This window comes from Hyperolius riggenbachi, chromosome 3, assembly GCF_040937935.1.
Source record: "Hyperolius riggenbachi isolate aHypRig1 chromosome 3, aHypRig1.pri, whole genome shotgun sequence".
NCBI lineage: Eukaryota > Metazoa > Chordata > Amphibia > Anura > Hyperoliidae > Hyperolius > Hyperolius riggenbachi.
This window is the reverse complement of record NC_090648.1, coordinates 218,961,819-218,985,917: the sequence shown is the minus strand read 5'-3', so window position 1 is coordinate 218,985,917 and position 24,099 is coordinate 218,961,819. Positions and strand designations below refer to the sequence as shown.

General features: G+C 42.2%; 1 protein-coding gene across 1 annotated transcript in view; it reads left to right on the top strand.

The window, feature by feature from the left end:
* Window positions 1–24,099, top strand: part of BBS4 (Bardet-Biedl syndrome 4) — a 35,522-nt gene that overhangs the window by 6,465 nt on the left and 4,958 nt on the right. The window contains exons 2-14 of the mRNA XM_068275757.1: window positions 4,737–4,782; window positions 7,597–7,676; window positions 12,369–12,432; window positions 13,177–13,288; window positions 15,227–15,299; window positions 15,982–16,035; window positions 16,298–16,425; window positions 16,669–16,723; window positions 18,492–18,560; window positions 18,790–18,942; window positions 22,127–22,298; window positions 22,401–22,470; window positions 23,950–24,088. Of these exons, the coding sequence (XP_068131858.1) occupies window positions 4,737–4,782; window positions 7,597–7,676; window positions 12,369–12,432; window positions 13,177–13,288; window positions 15,227–15,299; window positions 15,982–16,035; window positions 16,298–16,425; window positions 16,669–16,723; window positions 18,492–18,560; window positions 18,790–18,942; window positions 22,127–22,298; window positions 22,401–22,470; window positions 23,950–24,088 (1,215 nt within the window). The remainder of the gene's footprint in view (window positions 1–4,736; window positions 4,783–7,596; window positions 7,677–12,368; window positions 12,433–13,176; window positions 13,289–15,226; window positions 15,300–15,981; window positions 16,036–16,297; window positions 16,426–16,668; window positions 16,724–18,491; window positions 18,561–18,789; window positions 18,943–22,126; window positions 22,299–22,400; window positions 22,471–23,949; window positions 24,089–24,099) is intronic.

Below are 24,099 nucleotides of genomic sequence, written 5' to 3'. Positions count from 1 at the left end.
TTGCCGCAATAAGCATGATTTTGTAAGAAAATAGAGGCATTGGCCTCAATTCACTAAGCAGCTTAGACTAGTCTAATGATGGTTTTGAGTCTACTGGTGGTTCTGTGTAAGTCAGTTGCATCAGGTGGGAATTCACTAATCACTACCGACTGCTTAGACCTGTTTGTAGACCTGGTCTAGAAACAGTCGTTAATTTAGGTCAGTAAAACAGGGACGTGATCAAAAGTAGCAATTCACAAAGGCAAACAGTGAGTAACCACGCCCACTTTTTCTGCCAGAATTTAGACCAGCTGATTTCTGTCGGTAAAGTACATTTGTGAGGTATTTTAGACTTGAGGATGGAGGCTTTTGAATTAGTTATGCTGGAGTTTAATTGTATACAGAGGAGAAGCTACTAGAAGCGGTGTGATGCGGCTGCGCCGCAGGTGTCATGAACCCAATGCACGGTAATGGAACGGTTTCCATTGTGTGCATTGCATGTGGAGCAATCCAAGAATATGCATCATTATGAAGATTCTTGCACGACCGTATCTGTACGCATTCGTCCATCGTCTCCTCCATACACTTCCGCATAGGGAGATGTGGAAGTGACGCGGACGACAGCGGAAGTGATGTGATGCGGCTAGGTAGCCGCACTCGCATCACTTGTTAGTGGAAACGGGCCTTTAGGCCTCTTTTCCACAGGTAGTCAAACTGTGCTCTACAAGCGGTTGCCAGGCAGCAGTGAGCAGTTACCAGGAAGCATCAAGCAGTTGAGAGTTTGAGTGACATTTCACTGCCTATGAACTGCCCGTGAGAATGAGGCCCTAGGCCTCTTTTACATGGGCAGTTGAACTTTGTGATCTGGGAGCGGTTACCAGGCAGTAGTGAGCAGTTTTGAGAGTTTGAGAGGCTTTTCACTGCCTATTAACTGCCTGTGTGAAAGGGCCCTTATAGTAAACCTGAGGTGAGAAGGAGGAAGTGCGTGTAGTGAGGCTTGCAACACATCCAATAGGATGCATGCAAGCTATTTTAAACGCAGGAAAAACGACAAAATTCTGGGTTAAAACCCTTATCCAGCAGCACAGCTGCAGCAATTACGGCTCATTTGAAGTACGAATTTGAGTCCTTGCAGACCCATGATTAGTTTGTGAGCTCATCACTGATAGCGACAAATAGATTGTCGCTAGCCTGGCAATATTTTCACGGAGGACAACAGAGCGCAGGGGGGGGGGGAACGGCAGCGGCGATAAAAGGACACAGAGGCATGTCATTGTGCGCATGACATGCCTCTAGTTCCTATTAAGATTTACTAATTCCACCTCAGATTCACTTTAACCACATATGGACCGCGGTGTTAAAACCCCCTAATTGGGCCACTGCAGCTTTAAGGCCTCGCTGCAGGGCCGCACAACTTGGCACACAAGTGATTTCCCCCCCCCCCCTCCCCTTTCTCCCCACCAACAGAGCTCTCTGCTGGTGGTGTCTGATCGCTCCCCCAGCGGTTTTTGTTTTTTTTTTCTAAATAAATATTTATTTATTTTTTTAAATACATTTTACTATTATTTTATTTTTTTAAACATCCCCCTCCCTCCACCTGCCAGTCAATAAGGGTGATCGGCTGTCATCGGCTTCAGCCTATGACAGCGGATCACAATTTTACCTCCCAGGGGGACGCCGTGTTGTCCCCAGTGCATCGCTGCCTTAGATCGCAGCGCTGTACTTAGTTATTAGACCGCCACAATCGCCGCTGGGAGACTAAAGGTGGAGCGGAGCTCCGTCACCCTAGGCCACAGGTGTCAAACTCCAGGCCTGGAGGGCCAGATCCATGCCAGTGTTTAGGATGGACTGAGAAAGAGAGGAATTTGTTCTACCTGATGGACCACACCTTTCCTGATTCAGACCCATCAATTCATTTGAGCTGTATAAAAAATGTGTGAGGATCTCGGCCCTCATAGGACTGGTTTGACATACCTGCCCTAGGCCCATTGTTTCCAAGCTACCCAGGGAAAGGGCAAAGAGCTGTGTATATTCTGGATCCACATTCCTCTGTGTGTTGTCCATTCCTCTCAGGGGAAGTGATTTTGGGGCATGTGGCGAACACAGAGAAACAAAAAATTCTCAAAGGTATGTGGATCATCCATTAGATGCTTACCATAGGTAGCTTTGCCTCGGGTCAGGTATACTGTAAGCTCTAGGTAGATCCAGCTGGACATAACCTACCTGGATGGATGCAGAGCCAGCCTCTGCCTCTCTCTGCCCACAGTATGGCATCACTCCCAGCCTATCTTCTGCTCACAAGTACAGATCAGGGATGAGCATACAAACTTGTAACCAAGTTCCAAAGCATCAAAAACAGAATTTGTACTTGTGCGACTGTGGCATGGGGGTGGACCTCACCCTTGTTTCTGCCTCTGTGTGCTGCGCTCCACATCACATTCTATCTTGCCAATGCTTCCGCCTTAACAGCTGAAAGTATTGGTGAGATGTAACGGAATGTGGAGCGCAGCGCACAGAGGCAGAGAAAAAAGTGCGTTAAAGGGACCCTGAACAGAAGACAAAAATGCCAAACTGAACTTGCCTGGGGCTTACTCCATTGCTTTATAGCCTGTAAGGTCCTTGGGCGTCCTTTGTGCTCCCTCCTTTTGATCGCTGGTGGCTACTTTAGCACTTTTTTTGGCAGAAGTCGAGCGCAACTGAGCATGCGCTGCCCGTCTTGTTTGTGCGCCCATCACCGTGAGCATTCTGCACACACACAGATCTCGAAAGGACAATTTCGTTTCTCCTACTTGTGCAGAACATTCAAGGCAACGGGGGCATGAACAGGCCGCCCATGCGCAGTTGTACACGACTCCTGGTGAAGTCGCACACTAATGGAGCTGACATTGGTTTAACGGAGGGAGCCCAGAGAACGCCGAGCGACCTCATGGGCTACGGGGTGCTGGAGGAAGCCCCAGGTAAGTCCTGTTTGGCATTTTTTTCTTCTATTCAGAGATCCTTTAAAAAGCATCCCAAGTTTGTATGCTTATCCCTAACAATGGTGAGGAAAAGGTGGGTGGTGGAGACCTTACTAACTAGTACATTCACTCACAGCATTTTTCTCACCTGTCAAACTAATAGTCCATCAGAGCCCAGCATTCACCAATCGCCACACAAGCCAAATTCAGACAGTCTTGAAGCTGTAAAACATTCTTTCTAAGGGAGAAGGGGGTCTCCATCTGTGCTGCACCTGTGTCCTGGGGTTCTGGACTGTCTGGTCTTCAGCTCCAGCAGCACTACGAGACCTCCCCATCCACTACACATACTCCTGGGTGGACGGGTTCACGGGGGGTGACATCATGGCCGGCCGTGTGCTTTGATTGACAGCGGGCTGAGCCAATGCAACTGTTGCCCGCTTGTCTTAGCCTCTCAGAGCTTTCGCCTGGGTCAGCCAGCCGTGACACTGGAATCAGGGCTCAGCCGGAGCTGGAGAGAGAGAGTCTGCTGCAAATGCAGGCTCTCACAGCTTCCACTGCTGCTTGCTCCGCTGTATACGGGCGGCTGCCCCCGCCAGCTAATCTGCCTGTCAACACGGGCAATGCAGTCTGCAGACACTGTGTGCAAATGGGGGCGGCTGGCTGCGAACCAATGGAGCGGCTTTCGGAGGGTGACAGGTACATTAAACCTGTTACCCGCCCCATGGATTACAGTTAATTCTGGTGTCAGCCCCCAAATCCGGTGTTATTAAAAATTTTGCAACCCATTATATTTTTCAACTTGCCATAGAAGACAGTGTATAACTGCGTAGGCGTCTTTGTTTACATTCAAACTTTACTGCCACCAAAACTGACCGCAGACTGAGCCATGAGGAGAGAGGAAATTCCCCTCACACTTGATCAGTTACAGCGGACCCAAACCAAACATTTTTTTAATTAAAAATATTTAGTTGCACCACTCTGACACAAAGATAAACACTCCTTCAAACCTATGAGCATTTCAGTGCATGCTTTTCACCCTTCTCTTTTCATAGCTAGGGTTATACTGGGGGCAGCCATTAGCAATTCCTCCTTTGCTGGACACCATCTACTCCACCAGTTTGCCGGAAAAATCCCGGCAATTTGAAAGGAAGGGAGGGGTTCCTCCAATAAATGTAAAATATTTTATATTTGTCATCATGCAGCTGAAAAAAGGCTATTTATTGTTCTAATTTAGAAAATAGATTTTATTTCTGAAATCTTGTATTTTTAAATTGGGTCCACTTTAACTATATGTGTAGCTCTCTGTGTGTGACAGAGAGAGAGAGCTCCCAACAGCTGCAACTCTGACTGAAGTGTCTGAAGAGAGCAGAGGAAATGTAACTAATTGTCACAGCTTTTCATACTGTTTTTTGCTTTCAGAGTTTGATATTTGCTTTCTGTAGTCTGATATGCAACTCTGGCTGTGCATTGAAGCAGACACCCCTTCTGCAATTGATTTGTCCCAATATAGCTAAATCCTACCCTCAATAAATTACAGCTTTTGCCTCTGATATTTAACATGAAAAGTAGGAATGTTCACACAGCTACTTAGACATTATTTGCACTGTCATTTTAGAACACTTGGGTATTGATACTATTCCTTTAACCATGCCTTGCTCCAGCGATCACTGCATCTCCACTGCCTACAACTCCGGAATTCTCTCTGCTAAGTGATTTTTAATCTGATTTTGAAGCTGAATTGGATTGAGTGAAACTGTGTGTGAATAGGTGTGATATCTACGAAGTCTTTTCTTTTTCAAGGTCCCATCAGAATCTTCAAATTTAAGAAAACCCCGTGCTAAAAAAGGTATGGCCAACTCATCTTGCATTTTCATAAACCGTATGGATACAGACTGACCTCCTGAAGGCCGTCTAAGAAGCATACAGTATTTCCTTTTACATGAAAATGTTTAGTTTGATCATTGTTGCTGTCTACAGTAAGAAAACCTGTTTGTTATGGAACATACATGTATTTTTCCTTTTTAACATTTGATTTTTAATGTCAGTTATAGTATGCCAGATTTTCATTTGTTTGTTAATTTAAGTTTGAGCACATTAGTTTTTACTATTCTACCATGTATTTGTCTCTTAAACTCTATTGTAAGAAATGTGTGGATATCCCATTGTTTAGTGGGGTAGCTAAATGCAGCAAGTTCTAGGAAATTGCCCTGTCTATATTATTCCCCAAATCCCTGAGAAGCAAGATTACTGGGAGAAGAATGTATAGGGAGAGTCCATGTAAAAGAAAAAGTAGAAAAACATAGACTCACTAATACCATATGGCCCTCCAGATGGCAGTGTTGGGTCATGTTACAGTGTAACATCAAGTTCTGGTTGAACTTGATGGATGTCTTTCTTTTTTTTTTTTTCCTTCTTCTTTTTTCCAACCAAACTAACTATGAAATGGCATAAACATCCTGACAGAGTACTAGTAAACTGAAAAACACACAAGCCAAAGAGGACCCCAATAATGATCTCTAAATAAACAAAAATACAGACAACCACTATGCTTATAGAACATCTTTATTTAACTGTTTCAAGACCACAGTAATTGAAATCTACGCCTTGTTTATGGCAGCTTATTCGTGCATAGTTTTTAATTACCGCGCAGCATGGACATGTCGATAGCGCCACTCACCTCCCACTGCAGGTCATTTACTCTGCCTTCACTATGATGGCAGAGCTTTGTGAGACAATCAGGACTGATTTCATTGGCTCCTGAACCCTTGATTACTGTGAGCCAATTTCATTGGCTTACTGTGATCACAAGGTCAGGAGCCAATGTAATCGGCTCACAGAGCTGTGCTATCATAACGACAGCAGAGTGAGTTGCCTACAGCAACTGGTGAACAGTGAGAGCGGCAGGTCCATGCGGTGAGACGTCGGTAGGCCCTGTTTTTTGGTACCAGCGGTTTCTGGTCCTTAAGGGGCTAGAGACTTCTGGTACGCAAGTGGTTAAACAACCTGGTTCCTAATGTCCAGTAGGGCCAGTAGATGGTGCTAAATCACATAAATATGCATAATCTGGTAATATAAAACTCTCAGAAATAATAGCACAAATCAATAGTTTTTTCATTGTTTTGAACTTTTGAATCAGGTTCTTCAAAGTGTACCTGAGATGCTTCTAATGGAAGTAACTGGGGCTTCCATCCAACCACATGAGGTGCGTGGGCTACCTCGCCATCCTCTCCGGCCACTCCATTGTCTTTAATCCAACCCCCCTCCGTACAGGTGCAGAACGCTTCTACCTGCGGGAGCACGACAGGGTTGCGCAGGCAGATTGCCGGGGGGATTGTAAAACAGAGGACGGCGAGGGAGCCCTCGCACCTCATGGGGCTGGAGGGAGCCTCAGGTAAGTATAAATACCCCCATTATAGGCATCTCCGGTTTCCTTTAAATAAAGAGGTCTGGGGTTGTCTGTATTTTTGTTTATTTGCAAATCATTATTGGGGTCATCTTTGTCTTTGAGTGTTTTTCAGTTGGATAATATTAGGTCGTGTACCTGTACCCTATTTTTTCACATTTCCCGAATTTGGGTAGTAATGGTAAATGAGTGTTTGAATCAGGGCTGTGGAGTCGGTACAAAAATCTTCCAACTGCTCAGTTTATGAAACCACCGACTCAGACTCCAGGTACCCAAAATTGCTCCAACTCAGACTCCTCGACTCCGACTTCACAGCCCTGGTTTGAATTTTATTATAATTATTACAAACCGTATACAAAGTACTGCATATGATCTACTTGTTCAATATGATGAGAATTGTCTTTTTTTTTTTTTTTTTTTTTTATTATTATACTTCCCTGTATAATAATCATAATAGTCTGTAGCCATGTTTTATTTAAAGTGAACCTGAGACAAAAAAAGTCTCTGGTTTTATACTCACCTGGGGCTTCCTCCAGCTGCCTTGAGGCCACTTGGTCCCTCACCGTCTCCCCTGGCTGCTCCTGTCCACTGTTGGCTGGCCCGGTACCCCTGCTGTGTTACGCGGGAGCGTTTTGCGTCCGCGAGGCGCAGATGCATGCGAGATGAAGCGCAACTCGGGCCAGAGTACCAGGCCATCTGGCAGGGAAACAGTAGTGTGCTGGGGAGATGGTGATCAGGCTCAGGGGGGCTGGAGGAAGCCCCAGATGAGTATAAAACCTGAGACTTCAGGTGCACTTTAACTGTTGCATGTAAATTGAACCTAAATCAAAAATTGCTTTGTGAGTAAAATGCATGTCCCGGGACTGAAATAAAGACTTGTCCTGCAGTCTGTTTTGTTTTCAGTCTGTAGATTTTGTTCATGTTTAAATCGGACCTTTTGTTTCTGGTCAGTCAGCATCATAGTTGCTCTGTGTAAGTGAAAAAAATGTAGCAACTTCTCCTCCCCCCCCCCCCCCCCTTCCCTGCTTACAGCTGTCATTTCTACTGTGATAGCTGAACAAACAGCTTTATCCCTGAATCCTCTCCTCTACTCTCCCTGCCATCTTTGCACTAAGTTAACCATAAAACTTTTTTTGAGGTTCACTTTATGTTCATTCAGCTTAGTTTTCAGTCATTGTTTTCTGTTTGTTCAACAGTAAAATTATTATTAAACACTATTAAAATTCTCAGTGATTTGTAATTATTACTTCTTTTTAGCCCCTGAACTCCCTATCCTAGAAAGACGCAACTGGCTTATTCACCTTCACTATGTTCGTAAAGATTATGATGCTTGCAAGGTAAGTACTAGCAAGCTTAGGTGACTACCTAAAGGCCATCTTCATGTGTCAATCTTTTAGCTCCTTCCCACCCTTAAAGAGAACCCGAGGTGGGTTTGAAGAGTATTATCTGCATACAGAGGCTGGATCTGCCTATACAGCCCAGCCTCTGTTGCTATCCCAAACCCCCCTAAGGTCCCCCTGCACTCTGCAATCCCTCATAAATCACAGCCACGCTGCTGACAAACAGCTTGTCAGAGCTGGCTGTGTTTATCTCTATAGTGTCAGTCTGCTGCTCTCCCCGCCTCCCGCAGTACTCCAGTCCCCGCCTGCATCCCTTCCCTCCCTGCTGATTGGAGGGAAGGGACGGGGGAAGGGACCGGAGCTATGCAGGAGGCGGGGGAGCAGCTGAGACTGACACTACAGATGTAAACACAGCCTCACAGCACGACTGTGATTTATGAGGGATTGCAGAGTGCAGGGGGACCTTAGTGGGGTTTGGGATAGCAACAGAGTCTGGGCTGTATAGGCAGATCCAGCCTCTGTATACAGATAACATTCTTTAAACACACCTCGGGTTCTCTTTAATTCTAACAAACCTAAAGGACATCCCCATCTGCCCAGTGAGAATTGCATTTAGGTTCTTATCGGCATCTGGAGACAGGCTTGCATGTCATCACAGTGGTCCCCAGCCACAATGATATCTGCCATTACTCCTGATTGGATGTTAGGTGTTGCTTTTAAGTTTTTTTTGTAAGACGTGACTGTAATCTTAATTTTGGAGTTTATAACAATTAGTTTATGAGGGTGTGGCTTGCCTATGGCCGAATAGAGAAGCACAAACTCTGAGCTCCTCAGCCCACGATCTATATCCTCTGCCCTGCTCTTTCAAGACAGCCTAAAAGCCTCTCGTGAGGGAGGATAAGAAGAAGGGGAAATAATGAGCCCCCCCCCCCCCCTTGCCTGGAAACTCACAGATAAATTGCTTTCGGGGGCTTTAGAAACCGTGTTTCGTGGAGTCCCAAGTATCCAAGATGGTGGGCGTGGCCTCTCCCATACTCTGTACTGGAGCTATGCCACATCTGCTGTCACCATCACAGAGGTCTCCTACCTCCTCTGCAGCCTTACAGACCTCAGCTTCCCCCCAATCCATGGCCAGTAACTATGTGGAGGTAGATCTTCATGACTGCATCAGCACTCTGCCTAGAAAAGATGATCTGAAGAAATGATTAAAGCTGGCTATCCGCGGAAGATGTCAGATATTAAGTAGGATCTCACAGCTATTGGTTACAGGTTGTAAGACCTCAAACAATCACAAGAGGATGTGTACTCCTGCTTGGATTCACAGCAGCACCAGCTTGACTCCCAGGGTAAGCAACTCCAGACTTTCCTCCTCCAGATAGACGACTGTGAGAATCATAGTCTGAGGAACAATCTTAGCGTAAGGGGCCACCCTGAAGCCACTAAAGCTCCAGACCTCATCCCAACACTTACTTGGATCTTTAACTCCCTCCTGAACCACCCTGTTGATACACACATTGACATTGATTGGGCCCATCAGGCACTGGCCCCCAACGTCCTGACCAATCCACTCTGGGGGATGTCATATGCTGCATACACTTCTTCACCCTAAAGAAGGACATCCTCTGTGCCATGTGCTCTAAGGGGGACATTGATTTTGACAAAACTGCTAATCCTCCTGGATCAGATGTGCAGGGCCCTTGGGCCACTACTTGCATTGCTTCAGGACTGACAGATACCGTTCCATTGGGGGTATCCATTCCAACTTAATAAAAAGCACAAAGATAAAACAGAGATGCTTAGATCCTGTGAAGATCTGCAGAAGTTGTCGCATACTTTTGATTTACCTGCGGTTAGTTTGGGTGAGTTGCCCTTTGCAACATTGAGTCTGGCTCTTCTACAATGTGATAAATAGTGCATGCAGATCTCAGGGAACACGAGCTTTCTAGTTTTTCTTGTTCATTAGTTCTGTTAGTGTTCCTCACATTACGATGAGGTTGTTACCCTTGTATGGACGAGTGCAGCCAACTGTTTATTCCTGCTCTTCTCAGACTTGAAACCCTAGCATGATCAAAATGTGATTTTATGGGTGGGTGCCATCCCAGGTATTTACAGGTCCCTATCCTGAGGCTGCAATACTATCTTTATATACTTCTCAGTATGGAGACCCTCTCTGAGTCTACTATGGACAAGTGTTTCATATCCACTTTCTTATGGTATGTCTTTATGCATATCCTTTAACCTCCCTGGCGTTATTATTTCTGGTTTTTAGTGTCTTAAAGCAACGCAATTTTTTTTTTTTTGTGAATTAATACCCAACCATCAATAACCGTCCCTAAAAATCATAGGGAGCCTCTATACCTAAATACCAGGCTCCCTATGCCGACTGGTATTTATCATTTGGCACTGTTATTGGCCTGAGGAAGCGGGCTTGGACCCGCGAAACGCGTTGCCTGTGCTAAATAAAAATCTTTTGTATGTTACAAAGATTTCGTCATTGAGGTAAGACACCTCGTTATCCTTCATTTTAAACAGTTTTTTTAGATGCTTTTATACAACCCAGGGCGCCTCTTTCCCCCTATTTGTGATCACTGCTAGCAAGATTACAATATATGGAAATCCGGCATTTGTTCCTGGCCTCCTTAGGATCCTGGGATCAGCCTGGTCTCAAAAGGATATGTGCTTTGTTGAGGATGTCCTGGATCCATTTACTAATAAACTATACTCTTTCGAGACTCTCTTAAAGAAAGACTACAACTGGGGGATTCCTATTACTTTCAATACTTCGAAACATTTTTTCAATTCAATTGTCCCATCTGGAGAACTTCCCACTGCAATGAACTTTGAACGGATATGCAATGGAGGGCCTTGTCAAAAAGGACGTATCTCTGTTATATTCATGATTAAATGCACCTACCAGGAAACCCCCCATCTTTCAAAATAAGTATATGAAGCACTGGATAGAGCTCATAACACAACTACGAAGCTTGAATTGTTGTCTGAAATATGGACAAATGCTGCAAAAACCTCCATATGAGTTCTATCCAAGGAACATCTTTACAAGATTTAGTTGTTATGGTTCAATACACCTGAGAAACTGCACAGTTGGGCTCCACAGGGGTCCCCTTTGTGATGGCGACAAAGTGATCCAACTGGATCCATACAGCACGTTTTCTAGTATTGGCCTAGCACCCAGTCCTACTGGGATAAAGCTCTTCAACTGATCAATAACCATACGAGCATAACTGTGCCCAAGGATCCTTGGATTTGTTTGCTAAGTCTTCTAAGAGGGCAAGGGGGGAGGGGCAGGGGTAACAGTGGGGAGCCACAGGTGGCATGGGGGGATACTGAAGGCACAGGGGAACAGAGGTGACACAGAGGGGGGACACTGGAGACACAGAAGGTATAAAGGAGGCACAGGGAACAGAGATGCCTCAGTGTTTTGACTTGTGAACAGATTCAGGTTAAGAATGAACCTACAGTCCCTACCTCGTTCATTAACCAGAGGCTACCTGTAGTATACAGTGGTCAAACTGAAAGCATCGGGATGTTCTGTTTTTGTGACTTGTTTTGTAGAAGTTTGCCAGAATGCAATGATTTTATCTAGTTATTAATAGGCTATTACATAAGAGATTGGTGTAAGTACAGCTTAGTTGATGGTATAGGATGGGACAGGGGACATAGTGGTTTTGTTTAATACATTAATAGGGAGCACATTACTCCATTTTGAGCAGTCTCAACCAAGAATCTAATGTGTGTGTGTGTGTGTGTGTGTGTGTGTGTGTGTGTGTGTGTGTGTGTGTGTGTGTGTATATAGCTGTCCTCACAACATCATGTAGTGATCCACCATGGCTGCATGATGAACAAGTGCATTGCATTTTCTCCCCCAGGATGCTGATTCATTAGCCATCATCCCACCATTCTTTTCCATAGAATAGTTATGGCCAACAGTACGTCATTAGAAAGACTGTTCCCAAAATTGTTGTACTACCAATTGGTAAGGGCAGAAGAAACTGAGCTTGCCTGCTGTAGTTTGGTATTCTTTTGTCTATGAAGCAGCCGGCTAGTGCTTTCTGATTATTGTGATTATTGTTAAACCTGATCTTGGGTCTTTTCTACAGCCCAGTAGTATTTATTATCTAGTAAAGCTATTAACCATTATTATTAACCAATTTACTATCTTTTTCTCCATACTTTCTGGAGTGTTAAATTCTCAATCTAAAACAGAAATACTACACAGAGAGCCATGATGCACAAAATCTAATTTGCTTGCATTAGCTGTGCACATATTGTGAATGGGACAGAATGCTTGTGTGATTTTATTTTCACTATGTTAATCTGTGGCTGGTTGTAGTTTAAATTTTATTGATAAATTAATACACATTTTCTTTTTTTCTTCTAAGTTATCTACTAGGAGAACATTTTTCATTTTATCTTTACAATATCTTTGCAATTGAAAAAGTACCAAAAAGTAGGTGAAAATGTACTATCAAAATTATTTAGAGTATTTTCTTGCTTGCTGGTGGTTTTTAAAGGGAATTATTTACAAGGTTTGAAATATTTCACGTAGGAGAAAACTCAGGAGAAAAAGTGAATAGCATATGGGCCATCTTTACCAAAATCACAACATCCTTTGAACAAATCAAAGCACTTTGTAAATCAGTGGCGATTATAAAAATGTTATTTCTCTAGGGTGTGATTAAGGAGCAGCTACAGGCTACAGAGGGAGTATGTGAATATGCTGTTTATGTTCAAGGTAAGGAGATTTCTGTGCCAGGAATTACACATGAAACCTTTCTGTTTCTCTTTACCTTTGTAATTTCCTCGCCCAGCCCTTGTTTTTTTTTTTTTCCATTGCTGTACAATGTGGTGCTAATATATGGTCTTGGATGCATTATGTTTTGTTTAGGAATGATAAAGTCTAAAGCAAGAGGTCATATTATTAAATACATCTTAGTAGTTTAGTAGAAATTAAATTAAAAAAATTGAATTAAAAAATTAAATATATGGCTGACAATGTGAACAATCAAAATTGGTATTCATGGGCAACTATAACTGGATGTGCAAAGTGTATTGCAATGTCATCATAACTCACTGCAACTGATAAAGAAGGGGTACAGAAGAATGGGAAACCATGTCTTGTGCTGAGAAACCACGATAACATTCATACAAGAAAAACCAGCTCACCCACTGATATTTGCTTTGTGAAAGTTTGAGCCCGGAAGTCAGAGGAAGACCATACAGCCATTAATTTATATACCCACATGACCATTAGTCAACTAATGTCTGTACATACCTTTTCTAAACAAATAAATGTTCTCTAACATACTGTATATGTGAATGGTGTATATCTTTAACATACATTAATAGAGGATTTGGGTTTGCTTTTGCAGGCTATATTTGAACTATGTGTATTCCTCCTGAGGTCTTGTCACACAACCTTCCCTGGTTTTCTACCCTCATAATTATACCCGCTTTTTTAACCCACTTCTCATTCCAGCACTGCTCCTCAGATTGGAAGGGAAGATCCAGGAGTCCCTCGAACTCTTCCAGACTTGTGCAATCCTGAATCCAACCAGTCTGGATAACCTGAAACAAGTAGCCCGATCTCTGTGAGACTGCTTCTCTTTATATATTTGCACTCACCTTGATGTGTTACCCTATATGATATTTTGCATACTAAAAATATAGTTAGGGCCCCATACACAAGTCAATATTACCTTGGCATTTTTCATGAGTTTGACCACTTTGATCAAACCTGCCTGTGAACTCCCACAATCAATACATTTGATTGATTTCCATGCCTATCACTTGGGCGGGAGAGGAACAGCAGCGATTGACATCCACAATAGCTTTGTACAACTTTGAGCAAGACAAAGCTAGCAGGGCAAATAGTTTCATGAATTGATGATCGCATTTCTGCAAGGTGGTAAAACGATCACCACTTCCAATTCCAAGGCTTCCTGGAATCTGCCCTAACCTTATGATGCAGCTAAACCAGCGCGTGTCCCCATAATGTAGTGTTGTGACAGATTTTGTGAGCTGAACCTGGAATATATATTAAAGGAAACCCGTGGTAAAAATACACTGATGAGATAAAGAATTGTATCGATCTTCCTACTCCTAAAAATTACTTTTTTAGAATCCCTGTTTAATTTTCTGTGCCTAAGTTAAAAGAAAGTAGGTTTTAATTGTGTACTGTCTCAACTGAATGCTTCAGTCTTTCACACATGCTGACAGTTCTAAACCAAAATATATGGACAATTAACCTTTTTTTTTTAATCTGTACTCAGCACTCAGAAGGTGTTCTCAGGCAGCCAAGTGTTTTTTGGCTGTAATTTCCTTATCAGTGAGGATTATATTGTAGTCTGACTAGGTACTGACTGGAGAGAAACTGTCACTTGCACAACTGAATATTTAACTCTTTAGTTATCGCTACTGTAGAGTTATTTCCATGCTTGGCACAGTACATACGTCTATCTCATCATGTCACCTCAGGTACTCTTTAAAGAGACTCCGTAACAAAAATTACATCCTGTTTTTTATCATCCTACAAGTTCCAAAAGCTATTCTAATGTGTTCTGGCTTACTGCAGCACTTTCCACTATCACAGTCTCTGTAATAAATCAACTTATCTCTCTCTTGTCAGACTTGTCAGCCTGTGTCTGGAAGGCTGCCAAGTTCTTCAGTGTTGTGGTTCTGTGATGCATCTCCCCTTTCCTGGCCCCTCTATGCACACTGCCTGTGTATAATGATCTCTTGAGATACAAAAGGAAGGCTGTATACAGCCTGTTTGTGTATGGATGTATTTTCTATGTGTGGACATAATGTACATCAACCTACTTCCTGTTTTGGTGGCCATTTTGTTTGTTTATAAACAAACTTTTTAAAACTGTTTTTAACCACTTTTAATGCGGTGAGGAGCGGCGAAATTGTGACAGAGAGTAATAGGAGATGTCCCCTAACGCACTGGTATGTTTACTTTTGTGCGATTTTAACAATACAGAATCTCTTTAAGAGTGCTCTCTGGTGTTTGCCTCAGATATTACTGCAATACACTTCCACGCTTTTTTTTAAATAACTATACTGTATTATTTATGCCAGTCTAAACTACACATTGGCCTCAATTCACTAAGCTTATCTCCTGTCTTTAATAACGTTTCTCTAGTTATCACCATGGTGACGAGGCATGTAGTACTCAGGAAACATTTTACCTCAGGCAAACCTAAAGTTAACTCTTCTGTCTTTAAGTTAACTCTTCAATCCTTAAAATAACTCCAGAGTTAAAGACAGGTTGTTTAATTAACTGCATGTGAAAATAACTACAGAGGAGGTAACTTAACTACAGATGAGGTAAATTAACTACCGAGGAGGTAACTTAAGGAATGAAGAGATAACGCTCTCACTGTGTGGTGGCAAGTTTTCTCTTGCCTTATTATCTCCAGCATGATCTTAGTGAATTGAGGCCTATGTCCATATATCTTATGTAGGATATACCGTATATAACCTTTTATTCTCTCACATTATTACTTTAATCCATCTGTCCTCAGATTCTTACTAGGGAAGCACAGAGCAGCAGTTGAAGTGTACAATGAGGCAGCAAGACTCAATAATAAGGACTGGGTATGTTCTACTGTGTCTAAATGTCAATGCATTTCTTTCTATTTTGTTATTTCAGCTGAATCTGCTAGTTCCTTCACTGAAATATGAAAAAGTCTGCCTACCTAGCATATCCTTTCTACACACTATTGCCAGGTTTCTTGTTTCAGTACAGCTCTTCTTCAAAATTGAAGCTAGTATACTGAGGTGGGACTAGATTGAAAATGTCATTAAGAAGTAAAAGGACTTTACATTTTAAAGCCCTAGTTCAGCCTCACATTTTGTGATACATATGATAATAAAAAGTGTTTACTGCATTGAACACCTGTATTTTTGTGCAGTAAAATGTTTTTGCCGTATCAAGTAGACGGCAACAATGGAAGAACACGTGAAAATGATTAGAAATTTATTTGTTGTATAAATGTGCAACCCTCAGTGATCAATGGCCAGAACTTCGACACACCTGACTGGCACGGTCCCATATATGCACTGGTTTGAGCTAGAGTTGGTTGTTGTCATTTTTAATAGTTCTTGGACGAAGGTACTTGAGTTGCTTCTTTCTAAGGTCTGCAGAGGAAATAAGCCAACGTGTATGTTAGTAGCCTGACTGTTTTCAGAAAAGAAATATATTGTAGCTGCTTGTAGGTGAATTGGTACTGTACAGTGTTGGCCGTCTTCGCTCATGTGTTGTTTATCCATATTATAGGAGATATGCCACAATTTGGGAGTATGTTACCTGTATCTGAAAGACTACACCAAGGTATTTGATAGTGATGTATTGAAAATGCATGTTGATGAAAAGCTTTCAAGCATACATAACCCAAAATCCATTTGCCTGAGTACAAAAGCATAATTCTTACTGGTTGTATGGGCTGGTGGATTAACATTTCTGCATGATCATTTATTCCTGTTTGTGTGAATGTTTGCCAGTTTTGCTTGACTATCACACATGTTTCCCTGTGAGAACTCCATGGCCCGTGCTTTCATTCACAATTATGTGTTTTTCTTTGCTTTTTATGCAGAGTAAGGAGCAGCTGAATCTTGCTCTGCAAATACACAGACAAGAGCTCAGCTCCATGATCCTTGGAAAGATCCATTTACTGGAAGGAAATACAGAGGGTGCCATTCAGATCTATTTGCAGGCACTTCAGTAAGTATACAGTCAGAACCCAACATAAGAGAGGAGGGCCGTACATAAAAACCGTAGCAGACTGGTTGATGGGCCATGTGTTGGGCAAGAGGGTAAAAATATGCTGTAGAACATAAGGCTATTTAGAACTACTCCAGAAAAGAATGAAAAAAAACAGGATCATATGGTTGTTCAGTTTATTTTACAAATGATCTTCTTTGATGTATTGTGACATAAAGTTTCTGTTTTTTTTTCCCCCTGCAGACTATCTCCAGAAAGTACAGAGCTGTTGACAACATTAGGGCTTCTGTATTTGCAGGTGTGTGCAGAGATTGTGTTACTATTCTCATAAGCTCTCCCCGTACTTGTATTGCTTTATTACCTATTTTTCTTTAGTTATAGCTGTTAACTTAACCACTTCAGGACCACAGTGTTAAACCCCTCTAAAGACCAGGCCTTTTTTCTGTTAATTGGCCACTGCAGCTTTAAGGCCAATATTTTATTTTATATTTTTTTATATATTTTTCACTATTTCTTTGTTTGTTTTGTTGTTGTTTTTTTAAACCCTCCCTCCCTCCAGTCAGCCAATCATGGTGATCAGCTCTCATAGGCTTCAGCCTATGCCAGCTGATTGCTCTCTTCTGCCCCAGGGGGACAGCCGTGTCACACGGCTGTTCCCAGTGCAGCGCTGCTGCTGATCGCAGCGCTGTACTAACTGAAAAGACGGCACTGTCTAACAATCTCCCGAGCGGACTGAAGGCGGAGCTCCGCCCCCAAGCAGGAGATACGTGCGCAGCTTGCGCACGATTTCCTGCAGTTGCTGGCCCCAGGACTTGACACCAATTGGCATCAGCCAGTCCTGGGGTTGCCGCCGCGGCCCGTTGGGCGGTCATAAGGAAGTTAAAGCAAATCTGAAGTAAAATTAAAATAAAAAAGCAGATACTTACCTAAGAAGAGGGAAGGCTCTGGGTCCTATAGAGCCTTACCCGTTCTTCTCACGGTCATCTCGTTCCAGCGTTGTCACCCCTGTTCAGCCACTATGGGCAGCTGTGGTAGCCTGAGTGCTCCCGAAGACCAGTGGCTTCTTACTACACATGCACGTACTGCTCAAGCATGCGCAGTTCGGAGTGGCCTGTCTTCAGGAGTACTCAGGCCTCTGAAGCTTCACAGAGCAGTATTCGACTAATGAATCAAATACCTTTAACGGGGCAACAGTGCTGGAACGAAGACCGGGAAGGCTCTGTAGGACCCAGAGTCTTCACTCTCCATAGGTAAGTATCTATTTTTTAATTTACATTTCACTTCAGTTTTGCTTTAAGGCAGATTTCCTTGATCATTTTTTTTTACCTCCGAAACTTACCCCACCTCCTGTTTAAACCCACTTTGTACCAACCATTCCTCCTACTATACTCCAAAGCTGTTTGACTTTGGGACCCTGGCATCTGACTGACCAGCAATGAAGCTGAAGCACTTAGAGCACCTTAGCTCAACTGTCACTAGTCCAGTGCATCCCCTTCCTGTGATTCTCTATGCTGCATCCCAAACCCCCCTGCACAGGCCCAGTGGCTCTAAAAACCATGCCTCCCATCAGCCATGCGCTGGCTGATGTGGCTACACTCACTGAATAATGATTAGGACTTGCTTACTTCTTGTCTGTTTTCTGAAAGTTTTGAAATTCACATTTCAGATTACTGGTTTAGAGGGAAATAAAAGTGCATCTATGTATCTGACTTCATCAGTATAGGTGAGAATGACTTATTAGAGTGAAATATTGGATGACTTGTTGCTATGGGCAACAAGAGCAAATATTTTTCACCTTTGAGTCCCACTATGAGGCTAAGTGGTGAAGCATCAGAGAACCACAACTTGACATGCAAGGGTACAGTGTGGCTACTGCGTAAAATATTAGATCTAATGGGAACACTGAGTGACAGGCACTTCCATGATGCAACTGATGTAAGTATTTATGTTCTTGTGAATCATGATTTTTTTTTTTTTTATATATCATTTGTATCTTCACTTTTAGATTTGGAAGTTAATCAAAGTTCTTAACAACTAGCTGTGTAACCTTGTTCTGCTTATTACAGAATGGTTTGTATCAGAAAGCATTTGAATATCTCGGCAATGCTCTGACCTATGATCCCAGTAATTATAAGGTGAGGAAATGACAATTCTGATATTACTGTATATATGGTAGTATATGTATGTAACTAATTGCTACATAGTAAGCATACCGTTCTACTTCCTAAAATGGCAATTCAGATCTTTTTGGAATAAAAGATATATTTCTCCACAAAAACTGCCTAGTCTATAGAAATGGAAACAAGGGCATGTGATTGGCCATTACTTCTGACCTTTATAACTTAGCTGTATATTTCTTTCAAGGGCATTCTAGCGGCAGGATGTATGATGCAGTCTCATGGTGATTATGATGTGGCTCTCAGCAAATATCGTGTAGCTGCTGACAGCGTTCCAGAGAGCCCCCCCTTGTGGAACAATATTGGCATGTGCTTTTATGGCAAAAAGAAGTACGTGGCGGTAAGTCATTCCTATATTTTTATAAGGACTTAAAGTGTATCTGAGATGAGTTAAAATAAGAAATGTAAACATTTCAGGGGGCTCCTCCAGCCCCCTTCAGGCAGATCATTTTCTTGCCATCCTCTGCTATGGGCCGGGTAATTCAGCCAGTCGGCGCAGGCACAGTCCGGCCGCCTATGCTACTGTCTTGGTCCCGTACCGGGAGTGTTCTGTGCCTGCGCAGTAGTACTGCGCAGGCGCAGTGCTCTCCCGGCGATGGGAACGCAATGAGAGGCACGCTTGACCAGGCCGCGCATGTGCCTTACGGTCTGACTGGCTGAATTACCGGCCCTATAGCACAGGATCCAGGCGGCAGCGGAGAACAGCAAGGGACCAATCAGCCTGAAGGGGGCTGGAGGAAGCCCCAGGTTTTTTTTTTTTCTTTTAGAACGTCTCCGGTTTCCTTTAAGTTTTAAAAAAAAAATAAAAAAATTAAAACGACCTTTCACTGTAACAGTGCATTCGTTTCTGGTGCAGATCACTTGGGTACTTTGTCTGTGCAGTATCTACTCCCATTTACAGCATTGTTTACAGAGCCTTGAAATGTGACAGTCTGCATATGTTGAGCATAATATATATGTATAAGGAGTATAGGCTGAAGAGCTGTCACATTAAAATCTGTATGAATAATATATTACATGACATACATTGTTACATTTACTTAAATACGGAAATGCTAACAATGTAATGTGACATGCTTGTGTGGATTGGATGCCTCCAATATTCAGTACGTGAACATATATAGTTTGAAAAGAATATACACTAGTTAAGGTCAACCCGATTTTCATTTTTTTTTAATTTCTGATTATTGTTATTACTCTTGCATGTTGTATCATGTTTTACTTTAAGCTTGGATACAACTTAATGCAACTGATTACTTAAAACAGGTCTAATGGTGGGCATACACGGTGCGTTTCTTTCTTATCAATCGAGCCGCTGATGGACTCGATTGATAATATCCGACAGGTCCGATCACGAATGGATCGATTCCCTGCTCGATTCCCGCCCGCGGACAATGGCAGGGAATCGAGCGGAAGATGAGCGGGGACAAGCGGTAATCGATTCGGGCGGACGCGGCGAGAGGACGCACCGTGTATGCCCACCATAACATTTGCATACAATTTGACCCAATTCCAAGGTTGCAATAATTGCAGCTTTACTAAACTTTGACTTGCATTGGTTCATGTGAATAAGCCCAAGTGGGGGTTCACAGCTTATTTTAGTAAACTGCTAACAGAGACAATATTGGGCATGATTCACAAAGCTTTTTCACCTGTTTTCCACTGTTTTCACCTTATCTATGTTACATTTTTAAGCTCCCAAAGAGCAAAAATATAATATAATTAAGGCAAAAAAAGTTAATATTGAAATTAATTTAATCAGGAACTTACTTTGAGGGATTATTTTTCTTGTAAATGTGCTGAGGGGTTATTTTTATTAATTAGGTGATAAATAAGTAATTTATGAGAAGTTTTGTGAATAGAGCCCAATATTGCTGCAACTAATGTTGGCAGGAACATGTCTGTAACATTACAACTTCACAGCCATACTGCAAGTCCAAGTTTTTAGATAATTTTTCAATTTTCAGGCAAATGTGTCACCAACATCAGCAATTATATGATAAAATACATTATGTCAAAGGTTAGAGTCAGTGAAATATAGGCTAAAGTAATGTCAAAGCACATGTAAAGTGAGTTGTGCTCTTGTATTGGTCAGCCAGCATGTTTCAGCTTTAAGAGGGGCTTAAGAGGTAGAAGAAGTGGCGTTATGGCATCTCTGTGGACATTTTTCTAAGGTGTGCCATGATCAGTGTCTCTAGGTTCCTTGAGGGAAATGCAGAAGCGCCAGCAGAATAAAATCAGTGTTAATCTCTAAAAACACATAAAATGCTGGTGGCAAGGGTGGGCTTGCCTACCAACCAAACACACCTCCTTTTTGCGGTGTATATTGACATTTTTAATTCGTACTCCAAAAAACATGCAACGCGTTTTGCGTGTCCAAAGCCCGCTACCTCAGGCATTAATATACAGATAGGAGTAACCGCGAGGTTGTGCATACAAGTGTAGCGCTACACTTGTATGCACAACCTCGTGGTTACTCCTATCTGTATATTAATGCCTGAGGTAGCGGGCTTTGGACACGCGAAACGCGTTGCATGTTGTCTTTTGGCGCCTCTGTATTTCCCTCATACTTTGTTATCCACCTGGTGGATGGGAATGGACACCCTTTCTTTTCTACAGAGAGCGACTCTTTTAACCTGAGTGGGGACAGGTCTAATCTCTCCATAGGCGTTGATAGTGGTTGCCTGAATTACGGCAACCCAGAGTTATGAGTATAACCTTTTTGTTTACAAAATTTGCTACTTGTTTATCAATAATACACTATTGGGGGCTCTCGATTGTGTCTCCTTCTATAGGTTCCTTGGTAGACAGGACAGGTTCTAGACTTTTTTTTTCTGCCTGAAGAAAACGTTGTGAGGATGCCCCTTCCCCCTCAAACTGGGTTTTGCTGGTGGATGGGTACAAGAAATCACACTAGGTGTTGCTCATTACTGAGACTGCAGCTCAAGAAAAGGCTTTGTGCCTAAAACAGCAGGTTGCTTCTGTACACAGCTTTGTTTTGAACATGTTTCAATAAAGAGCAATTTTTAATCATTGCTTATGGTGGTGCTGACCATTTTACTTTGTTGTTCCCAGTCCTCCTCTTCTTAGTTTTCAGGTCTTGTCTTACCTGGCATGATGGTGAAGTCTTCAGTGTTTGCCTTCATTTTCCCCTTATTTATAGGTAGTCATATTATTCCAGCAGTCTGTGTATTAGACGCTTCTGATTATTCTGACATATAATGTAGTTTTTACTGAAGGTAACCATTGATTTTTATTATCATATGATTGGTTTCCATTCAACAGGCTTTTTATTGGTTTGCTTAAATATCATAGACCTGTTCTATCCATGTGTAGGGATCATCCCAAGAGTGGAGCAGTATACTGTACAGGGAGAGGTAGTTGATGAGAATTGCCATTTGTAAAATTTGCAATTTTTACAGGAAAGATTCAAGAGTTGCTTCAGACCCTTTAATCTAGTATGTTAGCTGTCTGTGTTTCTTTTGAATCAGCTAATTTTCTCATGTTTTGTTTTGCTGTTTTAGGCCATCAGCTGTCTAAAACGTGCACTTTACTTCTCACCATTTGACTGGCGAGTGCTGTATAATCTGGGCCTTGTACACCTCAGTATGCAGCAGTATGCCTCAGCTTTCCACTTCCTAAGTGCAGCCATCTCCCTGCATCATGGAAATGCTACACTTTACATGCTTTTGGCAGGTAAGAGTCACAGAATTTTATGGCTAGCCATTGCAGCTCTATGGCACCTGTCTGTAGGAGATCGGTCACTGCTCATATGCTTCATATCTCTTCTATTTTCAGTGGCACTCACATACCTTGACGATACAGAGAATGCAAAGAGCTCATACCAGCAAGCTGCTAGTCTGGATCAGTAAGTGTGCATTTAACAAAAGTAAATGAATAAATGTTTTTTTTTTTATTTTGAGATAAAAGGTAAGGACAGTGACTGTACAATAGTGCAATCAAAAAAGTCACAAACATAATGCCTGGAACACACAATGCAATTTTCCATCAGATTGAAGGTCAGATCTGCAGTATTATTTCCAACAGGTCCAATCTGATTTTCGATTGCTTTTCTGATTGAGTTTGTATAGAAGTGATAGGTTATCAGATCGGACCTGTTGGAAATAATCAATTCGACCATCAATCTGAAGGAAAATTGCATGTTGTGTACTAGGCACTGGATACCAAAGTTAAATGAACAGTCAGGTACCTCAGTACAGGAAATAACAACAAGCAATTGGTAAAAAGAACCAATAACTGACATATAGACAAGGTGCACATCTTAGAATTATACAGTCTATATCGCCCTCAATAGATCATGCTCGTAGGATACTGTATCAAATATAGCATTTAAAATCAAAAAGTACTGCAAGTAATATTTCCTTTTATGTTGTCATATATACAAATTTGCCACTTCTGATAAGCAGTCTGTTAACTACTAAAGTAAAATATTATAGGGGAAAATAATTGGAACTTACTATTCAGAACTGCTCCCTTGAAATAGGGATGGCATTAGATTTGATATTCAGACAGATATTAAGCCTGGTCCTCACAAACACATTTTTATTTCCTTTTGGCATTTAAAGAATGCCTATTCGCTAGTGACAACCCAGTTTCAGCAGTGACACTGCCCTGCTGGTTATATAATGTCCAAACATTCCTCCTGCCCATCAGCGCTGCAGGACAATCATGTGTTTTTCATACTCTGTGATGAGTGAACACTGGTAAAAATCTCAATCCTCTGTCTTAATGTATCACAGCATAGTTTTGTTAGTTGGACAAAGCAGTTTATCATGTGTAGTTAAAGCCCATTAAACATTTAAAAATGAAAAATCAGTGATTGAACTGTATGTCCGTATACTGTGTGTAGGATTCACTATATTATTCTTAGGCCCCATTTCCACTAGTGTCGAATTCCGCCCAAATCTGCAGTGCGTCCTCGCAGATGAGTCACACAGGGAAACCCGGCCTATGTGGCCAATGACTTGTCGTCCAGATTGCATACCGTTGTGAATCTACACGGCATGCTTATTCAGACCACCAAGTCCTATCCTAGATGCTGTAATGGAGAAGTGGTCTTAGGAAACTGCCTTTAGTACTACATACAGTATAGCATGCTGTCAATCAGTAGTGATATTTAGCCACGCTTAAAAAAGGTGGTGAACTGCAGCAGAGCTCGTCTGACAACCAGCAGTTATCACTCTTATGTATTTCCTGGTCATTACCTGTGTAGCAGGAATACGTCTACAGATTGGCTTGAATTCTGACTCTTGCTGTTCTATTATTCCATATCTGTGTTTCATTATCATAACTGATATTTCTGACATGGATCATCTTTCTCTATCAGGACAGATCCCCTTGTGAACCTGAACTTTGCTATTCTCCTGTATAATCAAGGTGATAAGAAGGGAGCTTTGAGTCAGTACCAAGAACTAGAGCGCAAAGTTAATATTCTGAGAGAAACCGGGACAGAATTTGATCCAGAGGTAAGAAGTAG